This window comes from Phyllostomus hastatus, unplaced genomic scaffold, assembly GCF_019186645.2.
Source record: "Phyllostomus hastatus isolate PE091 unplaced genomic scaffold, TTU_PhHast_1.1 phas_scaffold_385, whole genome shotgun sequence".
Taxonomy (NCBI): Eukaryota; Metazoa; Chordata; class Mammalia; order Chiroptera; family Phyllostomidae; genus Phyllostomus; species Phyllostomus hastatus.
The window spans coordinates 5,411,597-5,432,656 of record NW_025334026.1 but is presented as its reverse complement, the minus strand read 5'-3'; the positions used below and the strand labels follow the sequence as shown (position 1 = coordinate 5,432,656).

Sequence of the window (21,060 nt, the reverse complement as noted above, 5' to 3'; positions counted from 1 at the left end):
AGCTAAACATACTGCTCCCCAGCTTTAAACCCACCAAAGCCTTCCCATGACACTTAAAATACAATCCAAACTTCTTCCCTGGGCCAGCAAGACCCCTTATGATCTGTCCCCCTGTCCCCCCAAAGACCTCCTTCCTGTCACTCTCCATCTTGCTCACTGTGCTCTGGTCACACTGGCCTTGCTGCTCCTTGAGCATGCCAAGCTCCTGCCTGGAGCCTCAGGGCCTTTGCACAGGCTCTTCTCTTAGAAGATCAAGATCCAGGTTGTTCACAGTTTTCAGCTCTAAAATTATTTTGGAAAAGCCTTCCCAAATGAATCATCCCTTTGAAAGTAGTCCTCATCAGCCTCTCTAGTCCTCAGCAATTACATGCATGGAATTTTCTTTTCTTTTTATTAATAATTGTTCATATACAGTTTTGTCCCTTTTTACTCCCAATCCAGTTCCCCCTCCCACCCGCCCCCCCTTCCCTCCCATTACCACCCTCCCCTTAGTCTATGACCATGTGTCCTTTAAGTTTGTTCCTGTGAACCCTTCCCACTGTCCCCTTAAATTCCCTCTTCTCTCCCCTCCGGTCACCATCAGCCTGTCCTCTATTTCAGTGTCTTTGGATACATTTTGCTTGTTTCTTAGAATTTTATTTTCTTTGTACAGTACTTGTTATTAGTTGAAATTTTTTCATTCATTCATTTGCTCACTCTTTGGCTGCCCCACTTACAGATCAATTCCACGACAATAAGAGTCTGGTCTGTCCCTTGGGCACCTCGCATATCATAGGCAGTCGGTGACTCTCCAAGCCACAAGCATGGGACTCCTACGGGATTGAGAAATCCATCAGAGCTGCCCACCTGCTGTGAGCCAGGCCCTGCGCACAGCCCCAGGACTGTGACAACATGAAGGAGCTTCTCTACAGCCCACAAAGTGGCCCTGCCATTCTTTCCCTCCTTCTTGTCCAATTTTACATTTGTCTTAAAGTTAAGGCTTTAGAAAAAAATTTGAAATGCATGATTCAGGGCTCCTTGCATTACATGTTGGTATTCTGCCAACGATCTTGGTGGCCGTCACACCAAGGGTACCATAGCTATAGTAGGAACCCTCACAAATCACCAGCCACGAATGGCCGGCATCATTTGTCACTGCCAGAAGTGCCCAGTCTCCCAACGGCAGGCTGATAAACAGGGAGAGCCCAGTCACCAGGCATCCATCTCATTAATGGGACATTAATGTCTTCAATGGGCCGCTTGGGCACCCAGCACAGACTCCAACTGGGGCAGCATCTAATTGCCCCCTGGCGCCAGTAATTTATGGAGTGGGCTCCCATGGCAGCTCAAATCCAGCCAACCCATTTGGAGCCTTAATTAGAAATGGTGGCTTCACAAGAACCCCTACCCTTGCCTATTTAGTGCCTATTCAGTAGGGCATGGGTCAGCCAGGTGGGGCCATAAGGGGCTGGAAAGAGACCAGGTGGGACACTTAACACCAGCCCACTCCCATCCCTCAAGATTCTCCACATTCTAAAATCGGCCCCTAAGCCAGAGACAAACTCATTGAGGGTGCTTAACTCCAGAAATGGATCATTGCTTTAGCCACTTGCTGACGTAAGGAAGGCAGAAATCCGTGAGGAGTTTTGTGTGGGCAACCCTCACCAAGCTTGATCATGTTCCCCCTTCCTTCTAGTGTCACCAGCAAAGTGCAGGCATTCATTCAGTCAGAAATCTTTTTTAGCATCTACAAATGCTGCATCCTCTTCTATGTGCTGGGGATACAGCAGTGGGTGAGAGTGATACTGCCTCAGCTCTCTTGTGGACAATCACCAAGTGATCAGAGAAACCACCAAGATGCTGCTAGATGGTAAATGCTAAGAGAAAAAAATAAAGTAAGGGTGTGCCAGGTGGAGAATATAGCTATTGTGGCATAAGTGGTTGGGCAGGGGAGGTACATCATTAGGATTTAGATCGGAATGATCCCCTCCCCCTCAAATAATGAAAACCTGAAGGAAAGTGCTCTGGGCAGGTAGACCAGCACAAGCCAAGCCTGAAGTAGGAACAAACTTGGCATGTTTGACAAAGACACAAGTGTGAGTGGGGAGGAGAGTGGTACTGGATGGGGCTGGAGAAGAAGACAGGGCAGATCAGGTCTGGAGGTAGGGCTGATGTTGCAAGGGTGATGCTGGATCAATCATCTCCTCAGGCAGAAAAATAACTAAAAACTGATGCTGTACTGGAGAGGTGGAAACTGCATTCCATAGATCTATGCACCCATGCACCAGTCCATCTGTCCAATCACTGACACATTGTCTGTCCGTCCGTCCATCCATCCACCTGCCTACCCATCTGTCCATCTGTCCACCCATATGTCCATCCATCTAGCTATCTGTCCATCTACTCATCCATTCAATGATTGATCTGGAACTTATTTTAACCTAAACCCTGTGCTAAGAACTGGGGAGAAAAAGCACAATTAAGCACGAGATTTGCAGCCTGAAAGATCTTGGTTCAATTTTGAGCTCTGCCACTTCCTAGCAATGATCCAGAAAATCATTGAATCTCCATAGGCTTCAGTTTCCCAATATGTAAAATGAGACTACTGCTACTACTTCACTAAGAAACCTGTTTGTTATTGGTCTATTACTAACACAAATTTAGGAGGACTTACCAGGTAGAATAAAAAAAATAACAGAAACAGAAATTCTACTATAAAAAAATAGACCAGGGCTCTGGGTTGGCTTGGTCCACTGTTCCTCTCCTCCTGCCCTGTTTAAGATGTCAGTTCCAGTATTTGAAGCTGAAGAACCTTCTCCAGGCACAGAGAGAGCTTATCCGTGGGGTTCTCCAAGTCCCCTTTCCTCCATTTCCTACTACAGGTGTCAGATCATAGAACAGGATCCAGCAAGGGGGATGGTAAAGGCAGGGAATATGACAAGGTCTGGCCTCTTACCTCGGAAAACTGAAGCCTCCCAAAGTCGCTGGGTGGGCTTGCGATCTTGAAGACTTTCTTTGGCATCACCCATGTCTCCAGGGTCTCAAGTTTGCTCACTGCCAGATTAGTAGCATGATGCTTGATCAGAAAGCCCTGGAAGCGGTCAGCAAGGAAGTAGAGGTGGACAGAGGCTGGGTGGCCCATTGGATAGTACCTGAAAAACACACACTGTCTCATAGGAGCTCATGGGTCAGGGCTGGAGATGTGCAGGCTCACAGTGGAGTGCCACCCATTATGCTGGTCCTGTTCCTAAAATGAACCCCACTTTCGACAATGCTCATCATATTCCCGAAAGCTGCCACTTGTGTATCTATGATCTCAGTAACTATTAACAACAGCTTTTTGGTGGATTATAAGTGTAATGTATGCTGACTGTATGGAAGCGCAATAAAGAAAACAAAAATTGCTACTCTTGATGCTTCTTTTCATAGACGATGTCAATTCATGGATATTTATTGACCCTCTGGGGCTAGGTACTGGGAAACAACAACAGTGTGCAAACAATGTCATATTGACATATTTCCCTTCAGCCTTATTTTCTATGCATATATTTGCATAAATCTTACATAGCTGAGATCACAATATACATATTGGTTACATTCTGCTTTTGCTTCATACTATTTCTCGAGCATTACCATATGTTTTTGAAAATTCTCTGAAAACATGATATACATTATTCCACTGTATGTAATGCCATATTTTACAAAGCAAGTTCCCCATCATTGGCTGCTTAACTGGTTTCTAATGTTTTGGCCACTCTAAACAATACTGCATTAAACATCCTTGACCAAAAATGGTTTTTGGAACATCTGTCTCTCTAATCTCCAAGGAGCTCTCTATATATCTGCCGTCCAACTTTATCAGAAAGGGTGTACTGATTTATGCTCTCACTGTCTTTCTCAGTCACAGCATTAGGTATTATCCTTAAAAATTAATCGAAGATCCATATATCCATACACAAAGAGGTAGCTGTTGTTTTAAGATGTATGTCTTTGATCTACAAAGGCGCACTGGGAGAAAGGGGCAGAGAAACTAAGCAGAGATGCCCCAGGAGGGAGTAAAGGAGGGGGGAACTTTGGAGGAGCCCAGCTTTGTCTTTCCTACTTGTAAAATAAAAGGCTGCTGGCTTCCACAATGTGTAAATTGCACAGCACTTAGAGGGTGCTTGTGGCTCCTTAATAACAGCGTTCCACAAATCACTGTTCCTGCTCAGTCTCCTTCCTTCTGGTCCTGATGTGGAGCTTAAATCTTTATGTCTAATTATAATGGTTAGGGAAGCCGCCTTCCTGTGTTTATGCATCTCTGGAAATCACTGCCTAGTTACTGAGATGCCTCTGGGGCTGTGAGAAAAAAGCCCACACCCTCTTCAGACAGCTCGCTGGGCATTGCAGCTCACTAAAGCCCACTTTGGGCCTGCACTCTGGGAGCAGAAAACCCTCACCCTGGACTGTGCTGCAGACCTTTGTGCTGTGAAGAGACGGTGGTTTACAGCTGTGCTCTTCAATACAGTAGCCACTAGTGACTACTGAGCACTTGAAAGGTGGCTGGTGTGACTGAGGAACTGACTTTCTTATTTCATTTCATTTTCATTCAAACTTAAATACCCACTGGTGGCTAGTGGCTACTATACTGGACAGCATAGATAGTCGTGGTAGTCTTGTGGTCACCTGCATCATGTCTCCAATTCTCCCCCTCTCCTGTTCCCATGCCTCTTTCCATGTGACTTTGCAGTTTTCCTTGCCCCAAGGAGGCAGACTCTGTTTCCCTCCTCCTGAATCTGCTCTGGCCAGCAGAAGGTGGTGGGAAGGGGCTCATGCCTGTTCCCAGCCAGGCCTCAAGAAGCCTTGCACATTTCTTCTCTTGGTCTTTTGGGATGATGGCATGCCTTTGTAGACCAGGTGAGGATTTTATCGTAAGCATTAAACAAAACCACTTGTGATACTTAAGCAGGGGACGATGGATATGGCTATTATGAGGTTATAGTGGACAAAAGTAGGAAGCAGACATAAAAAAGCTCCTGCAAAGGTCCAGGTAAGGCATGGTCATGGCTTAGACAAGGATGCTGGCAGTGCACAGGGGAGTAGAGGATAAATTCAGGTGGAGACAGCAGGATTTCTTAAGAGAAGAGGGGGAAAGCAAGCAATCAAAGATTAACTCTTAGTTACCTAGGAGTTAATTCCTAGGTTACCTGGAAGCATGCCTGGGCTAGTCTACTGGAGGATGAGACACTGGGGCAGGGCAGAGTCACCCCAGTGGTCCCAGACAACACCTCCCAGCCAAGAACAGCAGAGCCCTGCTCTCAGCTTGCAGCAGCTGCATATTCAGGAGAAATGTCAGCTGAGTCCAGGAACACTGCCCAACTGACATGCAAACTTGAGCACTACGTCAGGTCAATGCTTGTCATTTCCAAACACTGATTTTTGGGTTTATTTGTTATGCAGCGTTATTGCAGTAGCTAAATAATGCACTGTCAACGTTCCTTCTGTAAGGTGGGTGGGGTCAGTGGGAGTGGAAGAAGAAGAGGAGAGCTTGCTGGCACGGGAGTCAAAAGAAGAAAGTTTGCAGAAGGAAATGGTCAATCATAGGAGGTGGATCTCAGGGGTCTAGGAGATGAGCAATGGTCAAGCACTCTAGAAACCAAGGAGGTAATCTTTGATTGCTTGCTTTCCCTCCCCTTCTATTAAGAAATCTTGCTGTTTCCACCTGAATCCATTCTCTACTCTCCTGTGCACTGCCAGCATCCTTGTCCAAGCCACCACCATGCTTCCTTACTTGTCTCCGCCCTATTTTCATCCACTATAACCTCATATAGCCATATCCACCGTCCCCTGCTTAAATACCACAGGTGGCTTTGCTGAATGTTTATGAAGATATCCAAATGCCTCATCTAGTTGTCGAAGCCATGCCTTGTTCTCTCGCCTCATTTTGTGTCCCACTGCCCCAAACCACCAACTTCCAGCCACATGGACCTTGTTTGGGATTCTATACATATATTATTTTGGATTCTAGAACACACTAAGTGCACTTCCACCTCAGGGCCTTTGCACAGGATATTCTCTGTGCTGGGAATACTATTCTCTTAGACTACATGGCTGGCTCTGTCTTATCATTTTGCTTAAATGTTACCACTGAGATCTTCCTTGACTAGTGAATCTTAACACACCAACTCATTGCTATTATGTGAATTCACCTTTCTTCTCAGCAGAGCATTTATCCCTACTGATCTTGTTTACCAGTGCTTAGGCACAGTCTGTCTTCACAGACAGAATGAGAGGGCCTTGACCTCAGGGGCATGGCCTATCTGGGTCATGGCTGAGTGCCCAGAGCCTAACACAGAGTCTGACACATGGCAGATGATCAACCAGTATTTGTAGATTGAGAGAAAAAAATTCCAGAAGGATTTTCTCTTGAACCCTTTGCTTCAGAGGTACATCTAGGGTACATGCAATCCAGGACTGAATGAACATGAAGCCTTCTGGCACTTACCTTGGCTGTATGGTACTTGTCTTGGCTATATGATTTAATTAAGTATAAGGTAATTAAAACTAAGAAGGCAGTTCGTTTTAATTAGATGCAATGCAACAGAGCCTAAAGGATGCCACAGATGCATTCATTTCACCCAAAGGTGAGTTTTTTCTTAGTTAAATACGGGGACATTGAAAAAATTAGGAGACTCACAAAAATACAGATTTCTGATTTGCCTTGAAAAATCGTTGGCAGCTCAATGTTCACATTCCCACAGGGCAAGAATGTGTGGGAGCTCAGCACCAGGGGCTGCGAGGCTCCAGGCTGGCACGGTCAGCCCTCACTGCAGGGCCAGCACTGACTGACACATGCTACTTGCCTGGCCCAGGAGGGCATTTGAATTCGAGGACTGACAATACAATACTGACATCTTTATCTCTGGAGGGTGCTCACAAGCAAACTTTATTTTCTTGTTCTCTCCATCTGCCATTTCAAGAATTTCTGCAACAAGCATGTGTTATTTTATAATGAGAAAAAAATCAATAAACATTATTTTTATAAAAGGTTATGCCACAGACTGGAAAGACACAATTTGCATTAAGTGCCCAAAGGAAATGAGACTCTTGAAAGAAAGTTTACACTTGCTGTTTCCCCAGATACCCTAGGGGTAGGAATTTACTGTTTTTGCCTTTTGGGATAAGGATCCTTTGTCCTGATTTATTTTCAGGCTCATATTCACAAATATATCAGCTTTGCCCACAGCAAGGCACAGTGGCTGTATTCTAATAAAAAATGAGCAAGAAGTCAGAGGATTCCAGGTTGGAGGCACTTGAAGGCTCACTTAACCCCAAAACAAGTACTGGGAGAAAATTTCAACAACTTAAATAAACTGGGGGTATCTTTTGGAATTTCCTATAAAATCATTTACCTTATAAATTCTAAGAAGCCCGGGATTAACATTACTCACGAAAGATATTCAGCTCCCAAGTGTGGCACTGGGCTGTGTACTGGGGATTTGGCTGTGCTTCTGCAAGCAAGGATGCTGCCCCAAGACCCGTAAGGGGACCAGATCCTCACTGTGGACCCTGACCCAAGGCACTGCTCTGAGTGCAGAGGAAGGGCTGGAGTAAGTGGGGGGTACTTTCAGCTTGGGAGAGGGAGGGGGTGGGCTATCAGGGGGAGCTCTCAGCAAGCTCCACAGGGGATGTGGCACTGGAGACAGCCCTAGAAGACTGGGAAAGGGTAGGCTGCTACGGGGACAGAGGGGGCAGTAAGCAAAGGAAGGCACAGAGGGAACAATGAGCAGGTCACATAACTGCAAGTTACGGAGTGTGTAGCTCACACACTAGGCTCCCCGTTGACTTTGCCAGCTTTATAATAATGGCATGAACATTTACTAAGCACTTTCTGTTAAAATGGGGACAATAATAATAAATATAATAAGGTCGTTTTTGAGGGTTATCTCCTTTAAACCTCATAATACCTTATGCTGTAAGCCTTATTATTATTCCCATTTTAAAGATGAGGAAACTGAGAGACAGAGAGGTTCGTCATTTGTCCCAGGTCAACAGGCAGCAAATGAGAGTTAAGTTCAATCTTCAGGTCCTGGGTTCCCAACCCTGGACCCAACACTGGGGTTTCTATAAACTAAGCGGGAACCTGCAGGGGGAGAAGAGAGGGCTGAGGCCGTGAGGAAGTAAGGCAAAACTGTGGCAACCCTGCAGAAACCCAGCTGGCCACGTGTGAGGTCCCAGCCAGGAAGCTTTCCCACATTTTCAGGATTTTAGGCCACAGTTCCTGAGAAGAGGGAAGAGTTGGGCAAGGTGGGGCACATAGGGGAAGCCTCAGTAGAAAGAGACTGATGTTAATTATTTTTTTCCTTAAAAGAGGGAGGAGGGAGGAGGAAAAGGGAGTACAAGAAAGAGGAGAGTGAATAGAGGCACTTATGGAAAAACAGCCTAAAAAATAATTGGAAGAAAAAAGAAGGAAGAAGTGAAGAGGCTTTCTGCAAACAGATATTCATCAGGATATTGTTTACAATGGCCCATTGCTGACAATAGCAACAGGAAAGGACTGGATTAAGCAAACTCTGGAGTTTCTTTCTACTCAGTGGAACACTAGCAGAGTTAAAAAACATTATTAGCATTATGAAAGCTGCAGAGCAGTGTGGGAGAGGGGGCCAAGGGGGCTAATATTGCAGGACACAGAATTCTTGTTGTGAAAATGTCTGTATCTGTGATGTACATGGCTAGAGAAGAGAAGAAAAGCCACACAAAATGAAAAGGACTGCTTGGCTTAGGGAAGGACAGTGGAGGGAAGGAGATTATGTTGAATTCTTTTCCTACCTTCCCCTCTTCTTTCTATACATTCTAGAACACTCTTTCGTCAAGTGTCAACTGGTACCTGCTAGTGGCGGGTGAGATGATCCTAAGTAATACCTGGAGGGGTACTTGAATGTTTTAAATAACAGTTTTGCATTTTGATGATGCCTTTGGTTATATTTTCAGGTGTGGTCATGATAATATGGCTATGTTTTAAAATGGAGCCTTCACTTTTCAGAGACATACATGAACATGCTTACGGCTGACGTGACATGGGGTCTGGGACATCCCTCGATCACACCGATCGGGGCGGGTGGGGGGGGGCGGCGATGAAGCAGGCTCAGTGGAGCCGGTTCCTGCTGGAGCCGGGTGATGGGGGCGCTCAGTGTTAATGTATTTGACTTTTTCCATAATATAAAGTTTAAAACAGTTCTGAATTTCCATGGTTACCTTCCATTTAAGACAAACAGAACTATATAATATGGTGACATAGAGCCTCTTTAAAAAAAAATCCTCAGTTGAGGATATGCTTATTGATTTTATAGAGACGGGGAAGGAAGGGGAGAGAGAGAAGAAAGAGAGAGAGAAGAAGAGAGAAACAGTGAAGTGAGAGAGAAACATTGATCGGTTACCTCTCATGTGTGTCCTGACTGGGGATCAAAACCACAACCCAGGTGTGTGCCCTGACCTGGAATCAGACCCATAAACTTTTGGTGCACTAGACAGTGCTCCAACTAACTGAGCCACCTGGCCAGGGCTAGGGCTTCCCAAAATACATATGCTTAGCATAAAGAACGAGTCCAGAGAAAGGAAATAACTGGGTAAATACTACATCAGGTATTCTGAAAGCGTAAAATTCTGATGATGGCTTATCAGGGACATGCTTTGAATGCTGGGATGGTTACACAAATGCTTTTTAGGCAAAGGAAAAGAAGGAGAAGCACGAAGCAAAGCCCCTAACACAGAGGGTGATCTACACCCTCCTTCCCGGCCCAGTTCCTGTCCCTCCCTGACCCTCTGGACATCCCCTTGGCTCACCGGCAGCTGTTCTCCCCGTCTGTGTGCAGCGAGGTCTCAGCTCGCCGGAGGCCCAGGCGGGCGAAGGAGTGGTACAAGGTGAGCATCACGTCGCTCAGGCTGTGGATACCATCGGGCTCATCGTAGACGTTCTCCCAGTAGGAGCGGAGGCCAGGGGTGCCTGCAGGGTAGTTCCCGTACAGATAATAGTCCAGCTGCCCGATGATCTCCTGATTCACCACGGCTTCGAACTTGCGGGCAAAGAAGGTGGGCCTGGCTGTCTGCTGTGCTCAAGGGATAAAAAGATCTTGGTCAGCAGTGGGAGGGGGTGGGGGGCAGGGAGCACAGCTCTGCAGCCAGGTCGCCTGCATCCAAATCCCTGTTCTGACACTTATTCACCTCTCTGTTCTCAGTTTCTTCCCCTGTAAAATGGAGACAATACTGAGGGTGCCAGAATGGAAAGAGTTAATATTTGTAAAGCATTTGGAGCAATGATGGGCACCGGGTAAGCATCGTTTAAATGTTTGTTAAATAAATTACATCCTAGTGTTTATAGCTGGGATGAATCTCAGAAATTATTTAGCTGGAGTTCTAGGGCAAATATAGCCTACGGATATATTTTAATTGTCCAGCAGTGTTTGAAAATTAAATTAGCTGGCAATATTTAAAAAGTAAGTGAGTTTGCAGAAACAATTATTGACTTCCCTTTAAACAGAAATAGACCTAGCAACCCCAAGCCCACATTGCCACGTGGTAATAATTGGTTAAAGCTGAAAAGCAGTTGTCCCTTTAGACAGGCATGGTTTCTTTGGCTCACCACAGTCCCCACCACTCCCTACTGCCTCCTGGGCACTGCAACAGAGTCAGCATCTCTGGAGATGAGGTTTAGACATCTGTGTCCAATAATGCTTCCCTGGTGATTATGATGCAGTGTTTGAAGGCCATTTATGTAAGCCCAGTTTTCAAGGAGACTGAGGCCCAGAGAGGGAAAGGGACTTGTGTAAGGTCACGTAAAAAGGTAATGGCAGAGAGAGGATTAAGATCCAGGGTCCAGGATAAAGAAATAAAATACTGAGCATCTGTTATCTACCAGGTCTTATACTATGGTCTGGGTGGGGATCAACAAACTTTTTTTAGTAAAGGGCCAGATAATAAATGTTTCCAGCTCTGCAACCGTTCAACTCTGCTGCAGAAGTGTGGAAATAGCCTCTGGCAAAATGGAAAATTAATAGGTGTGGCTGTGTCACAAAAGAACTTACAAAAGCAGGCAGTGGGCTGGATTTGGCCCAGGTTAGTGTGCTGATTCCTGTCTAGGGCTACAGAAACAATCCAAACACAGCCTCCTTCCCTTGAGAGCTTATGGCCTAGTGTTATTATTGACCTAAGTTTGGGTCTAACACTGTTTGTGCTGCTGTGGATAAAAAGCAACAATAATGACAATAATAACTGCATTAATAATACTAGATTCAGGGCATTGAGGTTATGTCATCACCTCGAATACTCCCAACAGTGCTGCAAAAACAGGTATATGATTCCCATTTTACAGATGAGAAAACAGAACTCAGAGAGGGGAAGTGATAGGTACAAACTCATACAGTCAAGATTTGAACCTGAGTCTGATGCCCCTCAAACCCAACCGCTTCCTACTGCATCATCCTAGGATCCAGCTACTAATGGAGTAAACTGAAAGCTCCTAATAACAAATACCTGTTGTATTATTCTGAACATCCCATTGCTTCTCTGCTTCATGAACCCTTGGGACCTCCCGCCTCTGTGGTCAGCCCAGTTCCCTTACAGTAGTACTGACAAGACACTACTGGGTTCAAGTCCTCACTCTGCTACTTCCCAGCTGTATATGTCTTTGGGCAAGTCACCTGGGACCTCAGCTTCCTTGTCCTTAAAATGGGTATAATATGGGTACCTAGCACAGAGTCTGGTATACTATGCTAGTTGCTAGTATTATGTGAATATTATTACTCCCCCCTTGAGCTTGCTACCAGAGGCTTCTAAGTCGTTGTTTTCTGGGGGCAGAGAATTGGATTCAGTGGCAGAGTAGCCTTCTTTCCTCATCCATGATTTTTTTAATCACAGCTGCATTTCTAAAAGGGCACATTTCTATATTTATCATTCTCTTCCTCAGAGTTCCTTCAACAAGAACTCTGAGTTCCTTATAGGCAGCATTTTCTTGATTCTAGATGTTGGGGGATATTCTTGATCTTTGCTTACTGTGGAAGAATGAGTTGTGAACACATGCTGTCTCTATGTTAGCCAGTTTTTGTCAGAGACAACGATGTCTGTGAAATGCTGGAGATAAAGGTGCTGCTGCCTACAAGTGGCCTGAGAGGACCCAGCTCCCAAGAACCACCACAGCTACCTCCTCTGAGTGATGAGGTCCTTTGCAATGAGGATAATGACTGGTCCTCTAGAAAAGTGGAAATTCTTTTTTCATTCCTCTTCAGCAGGTCAAATATTCCCCCTGCAACCCTTTTTCTGCTCAGCAGATCCTTTCTGCATGGGCAATAGAGCAAAAATGTCACCCAAGTTTATGCCTAAATTAACATGGGCTCGAGGAGGTCCCTGGGTAGCTCTCAATCTGCCACCAGAAAAAAAAGTCTAAGAAAATACTGTCGTAGCAACCACTTACAGAGGCAAAAGACATTAGGTGGGGACCTTGAGGGATGAAGCCTGCTCTGTCCTGCACCTGTGCAGACACAAAACCAGCAAGGCCTGGTGCAAAGAGCCCAGCATTGCAACTGGAAACATACGGGTGGGACCTTCAGCCCAACTCCATTACATGTGTGTCCATGGGCAAGTAAGCTTGCCCCTTGGTGTCTCAGTTTCCCCACCTGCCCAATGGCAATGATGTCTACCCAGTAAAGCCAATGCCCACAGCGAGAGCCTGGAGGGGGCAGACCTATACCCTTGTGTTTCTCAAACATACAGAGCCTTCCAGTCACCTGGGGATCTTGTTCACATGCAGATTCTGCAGTGGCAGGTCTGAAACTACAGATATTCTGCATTTCTTACACACTCCCTGGTGACTCTGATGCTGCTGGTCAGTGGACCACACTCTGAGGAGCCCGGCTAAGAGACTAGAAGCTCCACATGGGGAGCCAGCTCATTTCTGTGTCAGCGTGAGTCGGCAGGGGCACCTTAGCCTATCAGCCTGGCCCTGCTGTCCCCACCCTCCCTATGGCTTGGCGGTTTGGGAAGCAGCATGTCACGTCCATGTGGTGGTTCTAGTGACTTCAGAGTGGCGTGTTCACTTATTTTGTAGCCTTCTGTTTGTGTTTTCTGCAGCTGGGGTGGGAGCATGTTGAGGAAGAGAGGTGGAAGGAGCTCGGGGTGCTGGCCTGGAGGAAGCAGGAGGGGTGCTTACATGGGATGGAAAGGTCTGGGGCTCATGGGAAGCAGATAAAGCACTTACCACCCTCCTCCCTGCTCTCCCCAAAACTGTAAATTACTGGGCTGTGCAGAGATGCCTCTGAGGACAACAACGTTTCTACCTCTCATTACTCCTTTACGTTAACAGGGTGTGGTGGTTTCCAAACCTGGCTGCTCATCAGAATTTCCCAAAGTCGTAAAATATGTATTTTAAATATTTTTAAAATTTATTTTTAGAGAGAGGGGAAGGGAGGACGAGAGGGAAAGGAACATAGATGTGAGTGAGAAAAATCAATCAATTGCCTCTTATAAGTGCCCTGATTGGGGGCCAAACCCACAACCCAGCCACATTCCCTGACAGGGAATTGAACTGGTGGCCTAATGCTTTGCAGGATGACGCCCTACCAACTGAGCCATACTGATCAGGGCCCAAAGTTGTAATACATTAAAAACAAAAATTCCTGTGCCTCACTGAAGATCAGTAGCTTGTCCCCAGTTGACATTGGGTGATGTCTGAAGACACTTCTGGTTGTCACGATGGTGTGCTACCAGCTTCTAGTGGGTAGAGGCCAGGGATGCTGCCAAACATCCCACAAAACACAGGCCAGCCCCACAGCATGGAATTATCCAACCACAACGTTAATGGTGCTGAGGTTGAGAAACTGCCCCAGAGAAGACTCAAGTTTGTGCCCAGAGATATGTTTTTAACAAATTATTTCAGGGGATTCTGATTAAAAGGCAATCTACAGAAATGAATATAAGGATGGCCTTTGGAAACAGATATGTTGGGCTATGTGACCTTGAACATGGTTTTTGATCTTCCCATGCCTCCATTTCTCTATTTCAAAATGGAATAAAAATAATAATTTTAGTTATCTACCTACCTACCTACCTACCTACCTACCTAATAAGGTTGTTGCACAGTTAATGAGCCAAGATAGAATCCTGGCACAGAGTCATTAAAAAATGTTGGTCACTATTAATGTTGTCATGATTATCATCGACAGCCAGGTTGAAATGGGGGGATAAGATGATCAGCAGGCCTGGCCTTGGATGCCTGCCAAGGCTGGCTGGGAAGGTGTGGTTCGGGAGGCTCAGGGCATGGGGGGCTCACCTGGAAGCGGTGGAAGTCCTGGGGCTTGAAGTCATTGGGGGAGCAGCCGCACCAGTCCACGATGTGTTTGTACTGGCACTTGCAGCCCAGCTTGCGGTTCCAGTTGGTGATGCGCAGGTTGTTGTCCACCATGGTGTCGCAGTGAGGGCTATTCTCCAGGACTGTGTGGAAGAAGGACTGTAGGGAAGAGAGGAGCCAGCCTGAGCCCTCTTCCAGCCTCCCTTGAATGGGACGGGATGGGGATCCTGCCCTGGGACTACCTGACTGCAAAGGGACTCTCTTGGGAATTCACCTGTTCTTCCTGTAATTGGGGTCAGTGCCAATCTGGTTCTGCTCAGGGTACACCAGATGTTGCATCCAGAGAGCTTCATTCTGTCCAGAAATCTAAAATTCTGAATGTTTCTCTAATTATCTTTCCCCAGCAGTCCAAAACCTGATTTTAAGATACCTCTTATCATCCAGGAATCTTCTGTCTACTCAGCAAAGAGGAAAAGTCCCTCAGGGTATGTCAACACATGGGGACTAGAGGACAACACGGGGGCAATTTTTCAGGAAAACTTGGGTCCTTTGGCTCTTGCTTTGCAAATAGCAATGTCCGAAACCAAAGGGATTCAGCCCTGATAACTCTTGAGAAGAAAGACCAATGTGGGTAAGGGAGGCCAGATTTAAGGGTGCATCAGGCCCCAGGTCTGGAAGGCATGCAGGTACAGCGTGCTTCGAAGAGAGAAAGGCTTGGGGGGTCTGGGGGCTGCTTGCTGTCCATGGTGCTGAACTAGGAGCAATGGCTTCCCCTAATCCTAAGACTCTTGCCCCACCTCTCCTAGGAATGTGAGAAAGATGCAATGTTGAGAGTGAAAACAGAGGTCAGAGAGAAGGGACATGGTTAGAAATGTGAAGAGAGAGAGAGGGAGAGAGAGACTGACTTTTATTTGGACACATTTATGATAACCCAGATACCAGACAGATACATTCTCTCCTGCTCTCTGCTCCCTAGGGGAAGCTATGGGGGAACATGTGTCTGCCTGTTATAAATTTATGGCACAGCCTTCAGATTTCTTCTGAGCTGGTTCCCTGCAAGTGGTCTGGGAGATGGGAGGGAGAGGCAGAGGTGCTGGGGTGGAGGGGTGGATCTGACAGGGACCTGGGTTGTAATGTGCCTGTGTGTGCTGCAGCAGGGGTGGGGCAGAGAGAGCCAGCGTCAGGATGAGCATCTTGATTAAAAGAACTGAAGATCCAAGCAGTCTCTTCTCAATGGGTGGGTGGGCCAAATGAGGCTCCACCCACCATCCCCAGCTGACCTTCCCACGATGCTAAATGACATGCGGTGAACCTGGATTTTAAGCTTGAATTGTCTACAAGCCCACAGAAGCACATATTCTCCATCAAGCAGTGGGGAAAAGTACCCAATTACTGACTGCCCTGTGTCCTCTTATAATGATACAGAAATTCTTTCCAAGATAATGGATGAGGAGGTTATCGAAATTGAGAGAAAAGGTGATTTTTGCTGAAATAGGATTAAAAGCTGATTACTTAACATGTGTGGAGAATAGCAAAACAGTGTCCTGGTTACAACAAGCCCATCATTCCTCTGGAGTGACACAGGCAGTCAGCCCTACCCAGGGCTTGTCACTGCCCGGGATATTGGTGAGGGACATGGAAACCATTGAATGAGATGCACTGTCTTGTCTGTCCTAGAGACATATCACCTGAGGGGTCCAAAGATGGGACACAGGAAGGAATGGTGGATCACTCACGGGAAGCGTCACAAGCTCAACACAAACAGACCCAACTCCGGAGTTTTATGAAGTAGGAAATTAAGAGCTGGAGGACAGGGGGCTTCACCTAGAATCTTTCAGCCCAGGTCCAATAAAGAGGCTGCTGGCACGCCAGGGGCAACACTTCAGCTCTGGGTGCCTACCCACTTCCAGATGAGCCAGGGCTATTTTAGAACAGTCTCCAGTCTTAAACAATAGGGCTTCTGAAGAGGACTGACTGTGTCCCCCTAAAATTTGGAGGTTGAAATTGTAACCCCCGATGTGATAATGTAAGCAGGTGGGGCCTTTGGAAGCTGATTAGAAGAGGAGGGTGGAGCCCTCATGAATGGGGATTAGTGCCCTTATGAAAGGGAGCCCAGAAAGACCCCTCAGTCCCACCAGGGTGACCTTCAGTCCTGTGAGAACACAGTGAGGACTGTAGTAGACAGTCTGCGACCTGGAAGAGGGCCCTCATCCGATCATGCTGGCACCATGATCTTGGATATCCAGCCTCAAGAACTGTGAGAGGTAAACTTCTGTTGTTTATAAACCACCTACCTTATCGTATTTTGCAGCCCTAATTAAGATAGTTTCCCACCCTGGAGCCTGAAGAGTGGTGACAGACTGCCCGGAGCTCTCAAATACTTCCAAAACCCAACAGGAAATGCTGAGTCCCAAGCATTTGCCCATGAGGGCTGTCAGTGTAGGGGGTGTCCTGAAAGGGCCAGCACTTACAGCTGTGCAGATTACACACCACACAGTGCTGGGGTGAGGGGTGCTGCCACCAACACTGTATATCAGAGGTCTGTATTTTTTTTTAACAGTTTCCCAGAAAAAGGCAGTAAGTGTTCTGTTCTAACCAAATTAGTATATCGTGATGATTTTTACTATCAATGGGAGACAGGTGCCTGAAAAAGGGCTGCCTTTTCTGGTTTTCACAAAGACACTGTGGATGGCTGATGGCAGCACCGTGTGTCTACTCCACACAGCCTCCATAGACTGGAGGGGACCAGGGGCGTTGCTATGGCAGCAAGGTCCCTGGTAGCTAGTGCTATTCTCCACCTTCAACTGGATGTTTGGAGGGCTACGTACTGGACTCGGCATTGCTTTGCCAAAAAGTCAGCGTTCACTTTGCTCCAAACGTTAGAGCCAGCCCTGACCATTCTCTTGCATTTTTTTTCCCTGGACACTCACCTCAGCAGGAAGCAGGGTGTAGGAGTAGAACTGCTTCATTTTAGTCACCAGATCATCTGTGGAGAACGTCACATACTCCACAAACTTCCGGTTCAGCAGGAACCAATCTGAACCTCCATCCACGGCAATGCCCTCTGGGATCCGCCGGTCCCCCAGGCGCCACATGTGGGCGTCACACTCCAGGAAAAGCCGGTCCAGGCCCTGTTTCCGGATGAACCTGAGAGAGACAAAGAAGCCATTGCCCAAAGGAGCCTCCACCCAGAGTCTAAACGAGATGGCACAACCATGGTGATCAAAGCATTTATTGAGCACTGACTGTGTGCCAGGTATGGAGCCAGGGGCTCTGTGTCTAGTTTGTCACGTGGTCTTCACGAATGAGGCTGCTCACTCCGTCCCTCTGAGGCAGGTGCTATTATTACACCCATTGTACAGATGAGGGCACTGAAGCTTAGAGACGTTTAGGGGACTTGCTAAGCACAATTAGATGGCAATGATCCTGTGGTACATCTGCTTTCTCTTTAGAAACTTTGAAATCATCTCCCCATGCCACAGACACCTTGGTAGCTTATTAAACATAGCTTGTGGACACTCATTTCGGAATAATGTTCATAAATCAAAACATACAGGATTACAAATTTTATTTTTAAACAGCAAAGTTATGCTCTGGCCAGGTGGCTCATTTGGTGGAGTGTCATCCCGGCACCAAAAGGTTGATCCAGGTTCAGTTATGACCAGGATATGCCTAGGCACATACATAGGTTGTGGGGTCAATCCCTGGTTGGGGTCCATACAGGAAGTAACCAATCAATATTTCTCTCTCTCTTTCCATTCTTATCTCTCTAAAAAATCAGTAAACGTATCCTCAGGTGAAGATTTAAAAAACCAGCAAAGTTATGATATAGTAATTCATGTGCTTTTTGATTCACACATTAAATATAGGATTACAAAGTATTTCTTAAAACACAAAATTTATGGTAATTACAAGTGTGTCTTTCTTAACAAGTGAAATAACAATATCTGTGGCAGGTCTAATAACCACTGTAATTGTGAAGAAGTGGTGAGCATAACTGATATTTAGAGGTAGATGCATCAACTATAATATGATAGGGAAATATGTGACTCCTAACAGTTACTGCTCATACTACTGTGGTTTGTTCTCTATGTGTAGCTAGATTTCAGTTAGAGAGTTCGGTGAAAATAAAGATTGTTTTGTTCCCATTCAAAGTCATGGGACCTCTGAATTCCATCTATGAACCTCAGATGGACAACTCCGGCTCTAGAGTACATACATATACATATTCAGGAATCTGCAAACCGGGTAGTGCCAGCACCTCCTGTTCTGTAAATGCAGAAATCAATGGCCAAAGAGCTGGTTGAACAGGTGTGTGGGGAGACTGGTCAGAGCAAAAACCCAGTCTTCTGGCCTAAACTGTGCATTTACAGTGAGCATTAACTGCACACCTGCAATGTGCCAGGCATTGTGCTGACCCTAGTACAGGGCAAGGGAGAGTCAGGGTGATTCCTACTTCTCAGGAGCTAGTTACCTAGCTGGGAACTTAGTCTAGAGGCCTCCCAACTCAGGGATCCTGCTGCTCCTCCAGATCTACAACACGAAATCAAGCATTTTGAAGTGTACCATTTAATGGCATGGTACTCATTCAAAATGTTGTGCACCCATCATCTCAATCTGGTTTCCAAATATTTCATCACCCCAAAGGAAAACTCCATGCCCATAAGCTGTCACTGACCATTCCCCCGACCCTCTAGACCCTGGCAACCATCAGACTGCTTTCTGTCCCTATGGATTTACCAATTCTGGATATAGATGGAATCCTATAATTTGTTGGTCTTTTTGTTTGGCTTCTTCAACCTACCATAGTGTTCTCAAGGGTCATCCACATTGTAGCTCATACCAGTGCTTCATCTCTTGTTCCTGTCTGTCCAGCATCCATTCCTTGTGTTTCTGGGAATCACGTCTCCATTTTACTTTGGTTAGTCACTAATCTTCGATTCTCAGTTTATTTGGGTTTGCCCCTACCCTAACACCAGGGGTGGGAATGTGACCTGGGCTGGTCAATTCCATCTGCTTGGCCGCCATAATACTGGTTCAGGGATGGGTGAGAAACTCAAGCTGGGTTTGAGACTGGGACCTGAATTTTCACTAAATTTACCAGGAAGATTCTTCTATGGGGTTTTTTCGCTGAGAGACCACAAGCCTGGAGCTGGTGGCAGCCATTGTATCACCATGAGTATAGAGGTTGTCTGACAGAGGAAGTGGCACTGAAAGAAGGGGAGGTCAGGGCTTTGCATGGGGGCCCAGGGAAAGTTGACAACTTTTCTGAGGACATGCAGAGGACACACACAAGGACAGAAGCCAACAGAAGACCCAGGTGTCCATCCTCCTCGGTCTTATTCTTTCTCTAACACATCTTTCCACATGCCATATCTGAAGTTGGCCTCACATGGATGAAGGGGTTAGGGGTCTCTGTAGAGGGGGTGATCTGGTGAAGGTCTTTCATTATACTCACCATATCACACCACAGACACAAAGCTTGGGTTTAACTAGTTTATTAAAAGCAATGCTGAGTTTAAGAAAATAAAATCCTACCTTGACTGTGGCTGGTGCTAAGTTATCCAATAATGTCCAGTTAGTGCATTTAACCATGCTTAACACTTTGAATTTCAGATAATTTGTATCAAAACTTACATGGTAACCAAGACTAACTTAGAAAAATAAAAGATATACAGGTGCTAGAACTTGCAAAATTTTTCTTTCCATGGACCAGCTTTTTAATTTTATGTTCCATTATACAGGATAATAGCATCGTCTTGCAATTTTAATGTGATGTCCCAGACCATAATATCCAAATACAATATTTATGCAGTAAAATCTCCAAAATAAAATATTCATGGGGTTGGGAGATTGGTTGCTGTATTTACTGCATTCCAAAACTGATAAGCAGCAAGCACATGCTTTGGTTAATTGTGAGTAAAAATAGAGACAACCAACTCCCAAGGTCTCAGAAAAGTTTCTGCTGAGAGGCGCTGCCGGGAACTGGGTCTGGATTGGGAGAAGGTGGCAGAGATCTAGAGCCTGGGTATCTAGCAGAGGAAAGGAATCAGCTTAGGAAGTAATTTGCTTTTTTTTTCTCCTGTTCTGTGAATTAACAGCTCGGAAAGGTAAAGGTTGGAAATCAAGGTATGTCAGTAAACACCTGGGTGTGTCTTTTCTTAGATGCTGGCTTGTCAGTAAAGGGCACATAGTTCTCTTACCTGATGGACAGAGGGCAGATTGATTTGCAGCAATGGGCCCAAGACATAGAAGGTGACTTATGACGCTCTCCTCCCTTCAGTTTCACCTCCCACTGACTTGGTTACCTAGGGCAACTGGGTCAATAGGTGGAACTATCGAAAAACAGACACCAAAAGGATCTGGGTACCAGTCCTGCCTCTGCTTTCACAGACTATGAGATGTGGGGCTGGCTTAACCTCTTTGAACACCAGTTACCTCATTTGTCAGATAATCCCTGTACATCTGTCCTGGGAAAGGATAGTGGATGACTTTTACAAAGGTCCTTGCACAGGGTTTGGTAAGCACGGTTCACACAAGCAGTAGATTCACCCAAGCATCGGTTCCTTCTTACATGGTGATAACATCCCTCCTCAACCCCACACATCCCTGATCATCCTTCCATGCTGTATTTTTCTCCATAGCATTTTAAACTTTCAATAGCACATACAAGATATATTAACTATACAAGATATTTAGTTTGTTGTCTATTTGACCTTGCTTGACATAAGCTCCAGGGGGTCACAGATTCTCATCTATTTTTG

General features: G+C 45.9%; 1 protein-coding gene across 1 annotated transcript in view; it reads right to left on the bottom strand.

The window, feature by feature from the left end:
* The window catches only part of XYLT1 (xylosyltransferase 1), a 302,100-nt gene that overhangs the window by 13,510 nt on the left and 267,530 nt on the right, over positions 1-21,060 (bottom strand). The window contains exons 7-10 of the mRNA XM_045819421.1: positions 17,227-17,443; positions 14,279-14,455; positions 9,802-10,064; positions 2,936-3,131 (exon numbers count right to left, since the gene is read on the bottom strand). Of these exons, the coding sequence (XP_045675377.1) occupies positions 2,936-3,131; positions 9,802-10,064; positions 14,279-14,455; positions 17,227-17,443 (853 nt within the window). The remainder of the gene's footprint in view (positions 1-2,935; positions 3,132-9,801; positions 10,065-14,278; positions 14,456-17,226; positions 17,444-21,060) is intronic.